This window comes from Acanthisitta chloris, unplaced genomic scaffold, assembly GCF_000695815.1.
Source record: "Acanthisitta chloris isolate BGI_N310 unplaced genomic scaffold, ASM69581v1 scaffold9625, whole genome shotgun sequence".
NCBI classification, from domain to species: Eukaryota; Metazoa; Chordata; class Aves; order Passeriformes; family Acanthisittidae; genus Acanthisitta; species Acanthisitta chloris.
The window spans coordinates 343-12,237 of NW_008675339.1; the positions used below are offsets into that span (position 1 = coordinate 343).

At 55.0% G+C, this 11,895-nt stretch overlaps 1 protein-coding gene across 1 annotated transcript in view; it reads left to right on the top strand.

Annotated features, from left to right (window-relative positions):
• Window positions 1-2,132: 2,132 nt before the first annotated feature.
• The window catches only part of SCN4A (sodium channel, voltage-gated, type IV, alpha subunit), a 22,160-nt gene continuing 12,397 nt past the window's right edge, over window positions 2,133-11,895 (top strand). Inside the window, exons 1-14 of the mRNA XM_009075705.1 lie at window positions 2,133-2,396; window positions 2,685-2,803; window positions 3,279-3,368; window positions 4,112-4,240; window positions 4,355-4,446; window positions 5,234-5,554; window positions 6,155-6,218; window positions 6,606-6,747; window positions 7,763-7,975; window positions 8,817-8,972; window positions 9,185-9,308; window positions 9,945-10,183; window positions 10,992-11,165; window positions 11,470-11,826. Of these exons, the coding sequence (XP_009073953.1) occupies window positions 2,133-2,396; window positions 2,685-2,803; window positions 3,279-3,368; window positions 4,112-4,240; window positions 4,355-4,446; window positions 5,234-5,554; window positions 6,155-6,218; window positions 6,606-6,747; window positions 7,763-7,975; window positions 8,817-8,972; window positions 9,185-9,308; window positions 9,945-10,183; window positions 10,992-11,165; window positions 11,470-11,826 (2,484 nt within the window). The remainder of the gene's footprint in view (window positions 2,397-2,684; window positions 2,804-3,278; window positions 3,369-4,111; window positions 4,241-4,354; window positions 4,447-5,233; window positions 5,555-6,154; window positions 6,219-6,605; window positions 6,748-7,762; window positions 7,976-8,816; window positions 8,973-9,184; window positions 9,309-9,944; window positions 10,184-10,991; window positions 11,166-11,469; window positions 11,827-11,895) is intronic.

Sequence of the window (11,895 nt, forward strand, 5' to 3'; positions counted from 1 at the left end):
TGTCAGGGTCTCTGGGGGCTCGGATGGTCCCAGGTTTGGCACTGTTGCTGTGTCTGGAGTGGTATAAGCAATGCTTAGGTCTTCACAGCCCGAGTGGTGGAGGTGGATGGAAGCAGGACAATCCCTGCAGTCACTGGGGTGGTGTTTAGAGCTGGAGGCACCCACCAGACCCCCCCCCCCCGCATGGAAAACAGCCCAGGACAGGGGAGAAAGTCCCTACAAAGGTGCAGACAGCACACGGGCACATGGTGCCAGCAGCCAACAGGCCCTTGGTGGCCACAGACCTGTGCCAGGATGAGAGGGGACGTCAGGGGCATGACAGGCAACTGATTTCTGAGCCACCTTCTCAGACAGAAGAAGGGAGCTACAGGCAGGGCTGAAAAGTCGCAAGTCGCCTTTCTCCTGGCTTCTCCTCCTGGAGATCTAAATATAAACCTCAGCTTGGCCAAGCCAAGGTTGCAGGAAAGGTCTGAGGGTGCTTCGCAGTGTCTCCTTTCGGCAAGGCACCTGTCCCTGCACAGCCCTGGGGGAGCAGGGAGGGACCCCACGGCAGGAGGAGGAGGAGGTGGGACCCTCTCTGTGCTGCAGTGGTGATGATGGGGTGGACGGAGGGGGAGGCTGTTCACACACAGGGACTGAGGGTACACATGGTGTGAGGTGCCAGAGTGAGCCCAGCGTGGAGATCAGGGCTTGGATCCCCCCATGGGCAGAGGATCAGGCAGTGCCAGTGTGGGGTTAGCTCATTTGTTGGTGCTGTATCCCCCTGTGTGCCTGGAGAGGGACAGGGAGCTGTGCCAGCTCTCATCACTCCCTGTATGACTGCTTTGCACCCCAAGTGCCATTTGGGGCTATCCAGAGGCAATCAGCCCCCCTGGATCTCCCATCCCTCGCTGCTCCCTCATTCCCCAGTGCTGAGTTGCAGAGTGAAGTTTGCAGATGAGCACAAGCATTTCCTCCCCTGCCCACACTGCTGCGGATGGAGCTCTCAGGGATCAGCCTGGGAATGTGGCAGGTGAAGGATTGAGCTGTGGATATCAGCAGGGGGCAACAATTCCATAAAACTTTGGTTTTTGGAACCAGGATTTTTTATGGACACCCCAGTCAGTCCCATTATACCCTGCATGAGACCCTGGGTGGATTGATGCCATGGGCACTGGAGCTGCTTCCTCTAATCTTTGCCAGGAAAATACCTGATTTGGTTTGGGGAGGAAAGAGCATATTTACAGGAACTGGTTAAAGAGTATAAAGTTCTGCCTTGACTGTGCTAATATTTAAATAGCATTTGCTGTTTTCTGGTGAGTGCAGAAGGGTCCAGGCAGGAGAGGGTTAGCACGTTGCTGCAGGATGTTGCAACCTCCTATTTCCATCTGTGGTTGGGGAGAGTATCTGAGGACTTCACAGCTCCCAAGCTGTGTGTGCCACCTCCTCCCTCAGCACAGCAGGTCCCCTTGGCTGGGCCGTGGGTACACGGGCATGGAGTGACACAGTCCCAGGGACTCCAGGACAGCAACCATCAGGGAATTGTATGATATGATCCCACTACGATGCTGGTGGCAGCAACAGAGGCACCTCAGCAGGGCTCATACTGCTGGGGGGGCAGTGACTTATGTCCCAGGGGAGGTTGGTGCCCCCACAGCATGTTAAGCACTAAGGATTTGGCTCCCTGAAGGAAGGCAGAGATGCCAAGGGTTCAGCTGAGTCTTTGCAGGGAGCAGCACCTTGTTTGGCAGGTGCAGAGCACCCATGGCAGAGGAGAGCCCCAGGAAGGTGCTGCTGCTGCAGGTTGTGACACATGGGACTGTGCATCACATCCTTCTCCACTCTGTAAATCCCTCCAGTGCTGGCACAGCCCTTGGCTCACTGCTAGGTTGGATGAAGCCTTGAGCAACCTGCTCTGGTGGGAGGTGTCCCTGCTCAGGGCAGGGGTTGGGGCTGGGTGGTCTCTAAGCTCCATCCCAACCCCTAAAATCTCATGACTCACACAAGCTCAATACTTCTGCCGTAACCCATTTGTGAAAACCCACTGAGATCCTGCCACCACCGGCACATGAGCACCCCGAGAGGTTCTAGGTGGCACCTGACCCGTGTCCCCAGCAGGCAGGGCACGGAGGGCCCAGCAGCAGAATGAGAGGATGGCCAACCTGCCCTACATCCCGGGCCCCGACCACCTCCGCCCCTTCACCCCGGCCTCGCTGGCTGCCATCGAGCAGCGCATCGCCGAGGCTGAGGCTCTCAAGATAAAGAGGCAGCAAATGGAGTTGCCCGAGGAAGAGGAGGTCAAGCCCAGCAGTGACCTGGAAGCTGGCAAGAACCTGCCCCTCATCTATGGTGACCCACCACTGGAGCTGGTCGGGACACCCCTGGAGGACTTGGATCCGTTCTACAAGGATAAGAAGGTGAGGGGCAGAGCTTAGCCCATGGGGGGAGTTGGAATTAGATGTATGGCCCAAACAGGGATCTCCTCTGTTTTTCACCATGCCCTGGCTCATCTGAGCCCATCTTGGTGATCCACAGGCCCAGGCTGTGGTTGCTTCTCCTCCAAAGCAGAGCATCTTGTTCCTTAGCAAAGCCCCAAGTCTTTGGAGGTCCACACATGCATAGAGGTCTCTCCTTTAATGGCAGCACTTGGCTTGGGTTTTTTTTTTTTTTGGCTAACCCATGTCCCTCCTCTCCTTTTTCCACAGACATTCATAGTCCTCAACAAAGGGAAGTCCATTTTCCGCTCCCCAGCGACCCCCGCCCTCTACATGCTGGGGCCATTCCACCCCATCCGCAGAGGAGCCATCAAAGTCCTCATCCATTCATATCCTTGCTCTCTGTGGTGCTGCTCCACTGCCAGGTCAAACCCTGGTGCTCAGAGTGCAGAGAGGCCTGGGAGAGGGCTGAGGGGAGGGTGTCGTGGTGGTGTGGTGAGGAAACAGCTTGGGTTGGCTCCACCATGGCCAGGACCCACTGCCCAGTCAACCAGTGCTTTAGTCCAAGGAGTGGGTGCTTGGAGGCTTTGGCTACCTTGGTGGCAGCAGAGGTTGGTGGCCAGGAAGGAGGAAATAAGAGGGGGTGTTTGTAGCAGAGGGGTCAGAGAAGTGGAAAAGATGTGTCCTGTGGTGGTGGAGTAAGTGTGGGCACAGAACTGAGCTGGGAGAGCTGCAGGAGGAGCAGGACAGGGTGAGGGACCAAAGTGGGAGCCAGGACAAGAGCAGCAGGGGCTCTTGACTTCATAACCATGGGAAGGAGAGGTCTAGGAACAACCACAGCATTTCTCCTTGACCAGGTTTTAAATTATTCAGTATGTTCATCATGATCACCATTTTAACCAACTGTGTGTTTATGACAATGAGCAACCCCCCAGCATGGTCCAAGAACGTGGAGTAAGTCCCTGCAACCTCCCCCAGCCATGGGGGCCATCCCAGCTTGGCCATCCTTGGAGAGACAGGACCAAGGCTGAGAGAGGGGTTGAGATCCAGGCACTTCTGAGGAGGAGAGGTGTCATTGGGAGATGCTTCTGGTCCTCTTGATCTCTCAAGGGATGTCCACATGCCCCACAATGCCCACAGGCAGGGTGGGATTGTTTTAGAGCTGCCCAAAATCTGGTGGGTTTCCCATGAGAGGAGACCACTGCAGAGCAGGTTGGGTTGAGTTGGGTCAGCAGTGACAGTCTGGAGAGGGTGAGCTGATCCACCTGTCCAAGGAACACGGACAACCCACCCCAGGTGAGAGGAGAAGATGAAGCATTTTCTGCTGTGGTTCTGCACAGTCAGGTCTCAGCAGGGTTTTACAGAGAGCCTGGTGGTGGTGGGACATCAGCAGGGATCAGAGGTGCTGCAAAATAGTCACCAAAAGGATGAGTACCTCAGGGTGTCCTGATGTGTCTTACAAGGTGAGGTGAAAATCTCCCTCAGTGCGGAAGCACCTCAAGATCTCATCAGTCCATGACTATGAACCCCCAAACTCGAGGTGAGGTGAAAATCTCCCCCAGTGCTGAAGCACCTCAAGATCTCACCAGTCCATGACTATGAACCCCCAAACTCAGCTCCTCAGGATGGTCCCACCTCGTCCTGAGCTGGCCCTTGGACCTGAGAGAGCATTCCCTGAGTGCCCACTCCCATTTCAGATATGCCTTCACTGGGATTTACACCTTTGAGTCCCTCATCAAGATACTGTCGAGAGGTTTCTGCATCGACGACTTCACATTCCTGCGCGACCCGTGGAACTGGTTGGACTTCATGGTCATCTCCATGGCGTGAGTTTGGTGGGACTGGGGAGGACAGGAGTTCTCCTGTTTTGGGGGCTGAGAATCAGAGTTGCCTGAGCACCTGGAAGAGGCCCTGAAGCTCTTTCCTCTCCTGTCCTGCAGCTACATCACTGAGTTCGTGGACCTGGGGAACATCTCAGCTCTCAGGACCTTCCGTGTCCTCCGTGCCTTGAAAACCATCACTGTGATACCAGGTGGGACTTAAGGAAGGGCTCTCCCTCCATATCTTCCTTGAGCTCAGGTATTCCCATTGTTCTCAGCAATTCCTTGTTCTTTTGACAGAGGAAATAAGGTATTCGATACTTAGCATTTCCCACATCATTCAGCTTCTGGGTCAGGTCCTGCTGATATCACATCTTCAAATCGACTGTGATCACTGCAGTGTGTGGCAGGGAAAGGTCCTGATGAGCCAGATGTGCTTTTAGAGCTCCTTGGAGAGGAGGTTTGTGTTCATGGCAATCACTTGATTCTTGGAGCCATGGACTCAGTTTTGACCCCACCACAGCTGCTCTGGTGCTGGGCTTGACATATTTAATGTGGTCAGTGCTTAGCATCACCCCAAACATCTCACCTGTGGTGTGAGGTGCACCTTACCAACTCCCTCTGATGGCTGTTCCCCAAATCTGATAGCATTCCAACACCATCTGTGGTACCACCTGGTGCGAACACCCAGAAATGCTCACTCAGGTCCCTTGAAGAAGTGTGAGATTGAACACCTCCCACCAGAGCAGAAAGGTTTGGACCAGAGGCTTGGCCAGCTCTGGTCCAAGGGTGGGTTTGGGGGAGGATCAATGCTGCCCAGCAGTGTGGGGACAAAGGAGCATCTGGGATGCAACGTGGGGCACAGAGCTGGGGGATTGACCTCATGGGGAGAACTTGGTGATGCCACATGTCCCCACCAGATCCAGCAGCACCTTCTGGGAACACCATTCCCCACAATTAGCCACTGAGCAATTGGCTCAGCAGTGACACCTCCCCCAGGGCTGAAGACCATCGTTGGGGCTCTGATCCAGTCAGTGAAGAAGCTCTCAGATGTCATGATCCTCACGGTCTTCTGCCTGAGCGTCTTCGCCCTGGTTGGTCTCCAGCTCTTCATGGGCAACCTCCGGCAGAAGTGCGTGCGGTGGCCCCCGCTCAACGACACCTTCCCGGGGGACTTGGGGCTGGACAACGACACCTTGGCCAACACAACCTTCTTCGACAACTTCATGGATGACTTCACCAGCAACTTCACCAGCAACTTCACCAGCAACTTCACCAGCAACATCACCTTTGATTTCGAGGCCTACATTAACGATGAAGGTAAATAAATGCTCATGCAGCTCCTTCTGCCATGGCTGGTGGGTGTCTCCAGGAGCTCCTCTGTGTCCCTTGGGGCAGGTGATTTGTGGTGGCACTGCTTGGCAGTTTCTGTGGTTGTGGGTCCACAGGAGGAGGAACTTTAAGGACCCCTGGGGCTTCCCCCCAGGGAGGGGCTGGTTGGGGTGGGAGCAGCAGGAGAAAGGTGACAACAGCCATGTGCCAGGAGCAGTTTTCCCAGGCTTTTCCCCATGCTCAGTGTTCCCTGGAAATGCCCTGCTTTTCCTAACAAAACAGGCCATCCCATGTCCTTTGGCCTCATGTTAACCCACTTTCCCAGGAGACCTGACTGGCCAACTCCAGAGCTCTTCATGGGCTTGGGAGTCATCCATGGGGTCAGTGAAACAGTGCCAGGAGCTCTGAGCTAGTGCCAACCCAAACAGCAGAGTCAGCAGAGAGGAGATAACCCAGTGCCCAGCACGGAGTCAGTGAATTTCCCTGGGATTCAAGGAATTTCCCTGGCAGCAAGATGCTACCAAGAATCAACATTTGTGTCTATTTGTTCACGTGTTTTTATGTCTTGCTCTTTCCCCAACTCCAAAGCCAATTTCTACTTCCTGGAGGGAGCTCTGGATGCTCTGCTCTGTGGGAACAGCAGTGATGCTGGGTGAGTGCAGCTCGTGCTGGCAGCTGAGGTCCCCCCAATCCCTGGGAAGGGACAAGGAGCCAACCAATCCGTGGGACCACTGATGCTTGGGATGGGGCAGGATTGGGGCTGGAAATGTGGCTCTGCAGGTGAGCAGTATCCCAATGATATGAGCTTGGGGGGAGTATCTGTTGGAGCATCACAAGTGTATCAGCTTGAGGAGGCATCAGTCTGAACATCCTGACTGTATCAGCTTGAGTGAAGGTGGCATCAGTCCAGATATCCCAACTGCATCAGCCTGGGTGGGAGGATCCTCCGATGCATCTCCAGGGATGGAGCCCTTGGCTGTGGGGGTCAGAGGGGCAGTGCTGGGGGCTCACAGCAGCTGCCCCATGGCTCCTTTGGCAGGAAGTGTCCCGAGGGCTATGAGTGCATGAAGGCAGGGAGGAACCCCAACTATGGCTACACCAGCTACGACACCTTCAGCTGGGCCTTCCTGGCTCTCTTCCGTCTCATGACACAGGACTACTGGGAGAACCTCTTCCAGCTGGTAGGCACCACCTTTCTATCCTGGGGCAAATGCTCCTCTTGTTTCCGTGCTGCCCCTGGGCTAGGACAAGTGGAAAGTCACTTGTCTGGAAAACTGTGGGTCCTTATCCTGTGGCTGATGGATCTAACCAGGAGCAGCAGAAATGGCACATGGTCCTGTCAAGCTCCCCAACCTGAGAGTGCAGTGTATTCCCAGGGCAAAGCCCAGGGGTGCTGCAGGGGTGTCAGCTCTGTCAGGGAAATCAGGGATCTAGAACATCCCTAGATTGAGCAGAGGGAGAGGGTAAGGGGGAGAAGCCACAACATTGTCCCCTTCACTGAGTCATCCTCCAGGGAGACACCACAAAATCCCATCTGAGCCTGGGCCCACAGTTCAGCCAACAGTGCTCAGGGTACCCATCCCCTCTGGAAAGGATTATGCCCAGCTCCAGAGCTAGGAGAGGGAACTAGTCTTGGCCTGAGGGTGAGACCTGAGCGGAGAGGGAACCAGTCTTGGCCTGAGGGTGAGACCTGAGAAGCTGAGGGACAGGACCCCCCACAACACAGCAAGTCCCTGGGGAAACACCAGTCCCATGGCCAAACATCCTCACGGCCCTTGGGAACCAGGGGAGTGTGCCAGGACTTCTGGCTGTCCCATAAGTCCTAACTCAGTGCCATGAAGTGCAGGAAGGTCCACTGGGCAATGACCAGTCTTGGCCTGAGGGTGAGACCTGAGAAGCTGAGGGACAGGACCCCCCACAACACAGCAAGTCCCTGGGGAAACACCAGTCCCATGGCCAAACATCCTCACGGCCCTTGGGAACCAGGGGAGTGTGCCAGGACTTCTGGCTGTCCCATAAGTCCTAACTCAGTGCCATGAAGTGCAGGAAGGTCCACTGGGCAATGACCAGCCCTTGGGGAAGATGAGAGCAAAATATTGTCCCACCACCACAAACAGAAGGGTGTCTCAGCCAAGGACCTTTCCCTGGAAGCATCCCCAAGGGATATCATGACAGCTCTGCCTCCTCTTCCCACAGACACTGCGAGCAGCAGGGAAAACATACATGATCTTCTTCGTGGTGGTGATATTTCTTGGTTCCTTCTACCTCATCAACCTCATCCTCGCAGTGGTGGCCATGGCTTATGCTGAACAGAACGATGCCACAATGCTGGAGGAGCAGCAGAAGGAGGAGGAATTTCAGCAGCTCATGGAGCAGCTGAAGAAGCATCAAGAGGAGCAAGAAAGGATGGTTGGTGGGAAGTGTGGAGGGCAGGGGCAGGGGAGGCAGCAACAAGTGTGATGTTGCCTCTACTTACGTAAAATCCAAGGATAAGCTCTGTTTGGTCCATAAGAAACAAAGCTAATAGTGGAGGAACTATTTGGGGGGTCACAGCTGAATGAAAAAGCTGAGACTCTGTCTTGGGTGAGGATCAAAGAGCCTGTAAAGATTGAATTCCCACATCCAAAAGCCAGCCCAGGGAGCACTGGGAGGCAGCACAGAGGTGTTTGAAAGGAGGAACTGAGGGAAAGGCACCAGAAGTAGCAATGAATGTCCCTGCAGCACATCACAGGGAGCCTGGCACGGACCCTGCTCAGGCAGATCATCATCAGGGATGATGCCCAGACATTTTCCTTCTCTAAACATCAATTTGATCCAGGTCAACAACATCTGCAAGAGACAAATCTGCCAATCTGTTAGTCTGGGCAAACCATCAGCTTCCCTGTGTGTAGAGAGAGACACAAAACAATGTCTGACTCTCATCAGAGCCTCTGTATCTCACTGCTTATCTGTGCTGAGCCACAACATCCTCTGAGGAAGTGTTTTGCTCTTATCTGGCTGCTGCTGGTTGCACGATGGGGCTGAGGGAAAGGGAAAGGTTTGTAACTGCTACTGAGCTCCTGCAGAGTGGTGCAGGATCCCAGGATGGTTTGGGTGGGCAGGGACACCTCCCACCAGCCCAGGTTGCTCCAAGCCCCATCCAACCTGGCCAAGGACACTCCCAAGGAATTGTAGCCTGGTGCCCATGGGCCATGGTGGGACCCTCTGGCTGGCTGTGGCCATGGGGGTGATGTGGCCACGGGTTGTGCAGTTGCAGGAACGTCAGTCCAGCAGTGATTCCCTGCCCAGCAGCCTGGGAGAGAAGCAGAACGACTCAGACCTCACCAGTGACCAGGACAAGGCAAAGGACTGCAATGGGCAAGTGATCCCCAAGATCACCCTGCAGTGCCCGGACACGGTGGTTGATGTAAGTGTTTGGCTCTGTCTCTGCCATCCCTGAGGGTCCTCACCCCACCAAACCCCCTGGAGGGACAACCTTGTGCCCAGCTCGTTGTGGCTTGGGTCCTACAAGCCTTTCTGCAGCCTCCTGGGGTTCCCACCTTGCACCTCTCCAGACCATGCCCCTTTTTCTGCCTTTCAGCACATTAAATAACGACATCCATCCCTCTTTCCTTCCAGTTCAACCCAACCTATGAGCCAGAGAAACAGGACTCCAACTACCTCACTGTAGGCAATCAAGACGGGCCAGGGCTGCAGAAGAGGGTGGGGAGTGCTGTCAGTGTCATCTCCAACGCTGTGGAAGGTATGTCCCCACCCTGGGTGAGGGCTGTGAGCATCAATCAGCTCCTGTGTGCTGGTGATAGGACCTGTCCCAAAACTTCAGCCCATGCCAGGGAAGCCTCTGGCCCTGGGGGCTCCGTGGATGATATCTGGAGGCAATAATCTAATATCTCACACAAGTTAATGGGGTTGCAATTGACTGCAGCCATCTCCAGAGCCAAGTGGGAGCTGTTGAGAAGCTTCCCATGAGCTGCTGTCTCAACTTCAGCAAAAAGTACCACAGACTCAGCAACAACAGGCTCTGTCCTCCCTGAGAATGGACACCAAGCCCTCTGACCACCCCAGAGCAGTTCCCCTGGGTGTCCCTGCAGTCTCAGCATGGCAGGGACACCTCAAATCCTGCCCAGGGGCTGAGAGTAGTATTGGACCCACAGTTCCCTGATTATGGGTCCAATCTGCATTTCCATCCTCTCTGGCTGAAGGGTGAGCTCTGCAGCACCACGGTCCCTCCTCCTTTTAGCCCCCATGTTAGACCTACAGATGGTCCAGGGCTGGTTCAGGACCTCAGCAGTGGTCACTTCTAGTGGGTTAGCACTTGCCCAGCCAGGGGAGGTCAGGATAAGCCTTCACTGATGTCATCTTTCTTTCCTGCCCTCAGAGCTGGAGGAAGCTCACCAGAAGTGTCCACCCTGGTGGTATAAATTTGCCCACACATTCCTGGTCTGGAATTGCTGCCCCCCGTGGGTGAAGCTGAAGGAGTTTGTCAATCTGGTGGTGATGGATCCCTTCGTGGACTTGGGCATCACCATCTGCATCGTGCTCAACACACTCTTCATGGCCATGGAGCATTACCCCATGACAGAGGAGTTTGAGAACGTGCTGAGCGTGGGGAACCTGGTAAGCACCTAAAGGCACCTTGTCCTCCTGGTCAGAGCCAGAGCAGCCACTGGGGAAGGGCCAGGTAGGGATGGGAGCAGGAGAAGCAGCTCCCACTGAGTCGTGGTTTCCCCCCACATCACCTGCATGTGCCTGAGATGGAAGGTGCAGTGCTGCTGTCTGTCTCACCAAGGATGGTAAGGGGCAAGAGAAGGGATCAGCTGGCAGGAGCAGAGCAGGAGATGTCTGTGGGTTAGCATGGCAAGGGACATGTGGGGACCATCCCCTGGACAGAGGTGCAGCAACTTCCCTGCAGCCTCTTCTCAGTGCAGGCACAGCCCCACGTGTCCCAACATCACCCACATCCAGGGCAGATCTGTCACTCTGCAGTGCCATGCCATGGAATTGCATCAAGGATGCTAATTGTCACATTGCTGAGCCTGTTCCCAAGTAACATGAGAATGCAGAGAGCTGTTGTAGTCCCTGGAAAGGAGTAGTGTAAAAGCTGGATCAGCTGTTCCAGGGCTTGGGGAGGAGCAGGGACACCTGCTGAGGATCTGTGAGTCACCACTGTCCCTTTGCCAATGAAACTTCCACCTGCCAACACACACCTTTGTGTCCCTCCAGATGTAATCACTCACCAGTGCTCCCAGTCTGGCTTCACCAGCCACACTGGGCAGCAGCCAGGGAGCTTGTTCCCAACTGGGACTGGACCTAATGCAGTGAAATGCTTTGGGAATACCCAAAAAAAAAGAGAGGTGCTGCCCATCCCACCCCAAGGCTCCATACTGGCTTACAAGCAAAGTGACAAGAGTGTTGCTTCCCACAGGTCTTCACAGGGATCTTCACAGCAGAGATGGTCCTGAAGCTCATCGCTATGGATCCCTATGAATATTTCCAGCAGGGCTGGAACATCTTTGACAGCATCATTGTCACCCTGAGCCTGGTGGAGCTGGGCCTGGCCAATGTGCAAGGGCTGTCCGTGCTCCGTTCCTTCCGCTTGGTACGTGCCGTGGGATGTGGTGTGCCTGGGGTTGTGGGTGTGACTGCTGCCAGGGCTGGATGGCTTGTTTAGCCTCCTTTATAGTGGTCACCAACTTGTCCCTGTTACAGACAACACTGAGGGTCAAGCTGGGTATTTAGGACAGTTGAAGTCTGTGCTCTTTGCAGAGCATTGGGTGTTTGAGCCCTCCTGCCTTGACTAAACAGCCACGTGAAGGTCTAACCGAAGCATCACAGCCTTGCTGACTCCTTGTGGCAACCACCACCCCAATCAAACCAACACCTTCTCTCCTTGCTCCTCACAGCTGAGGGTTTTCAAGCTTGCCAAGTCCTGGCCCACCCTCAACATGCTCATCAAGATCATTGGCAACTCGGTGGGTGCCCTGGGGAACCTCACGCTGGTGTTGGCCATCATCGTCTTCATCTTCGCCGTGGTGGGGATGCAGCTCTTTGGGAAGAGCTACATTGAGTGTGTGTGCAAGATCTCAGTGGACTGCACACTGCCCCGTTGGCACATGAATGACTTCTTCCACTCCTTCCTCATCGTCTTCCGCATCCTCTGCGGGGAGTGGATCGAGACCATGTGGGACTGCATGGAGGTGGCAGGTCAGACCATGTGCCTCATCGTCTTCATGATGGTCATGGTCATTGGGAACCTCGTGGTGAGTCTTGGAGCTGGGGTGGACCCTCCAGGCAAGGTGGGGGGCAGGGACAGAAGGTGCCATGGGGCG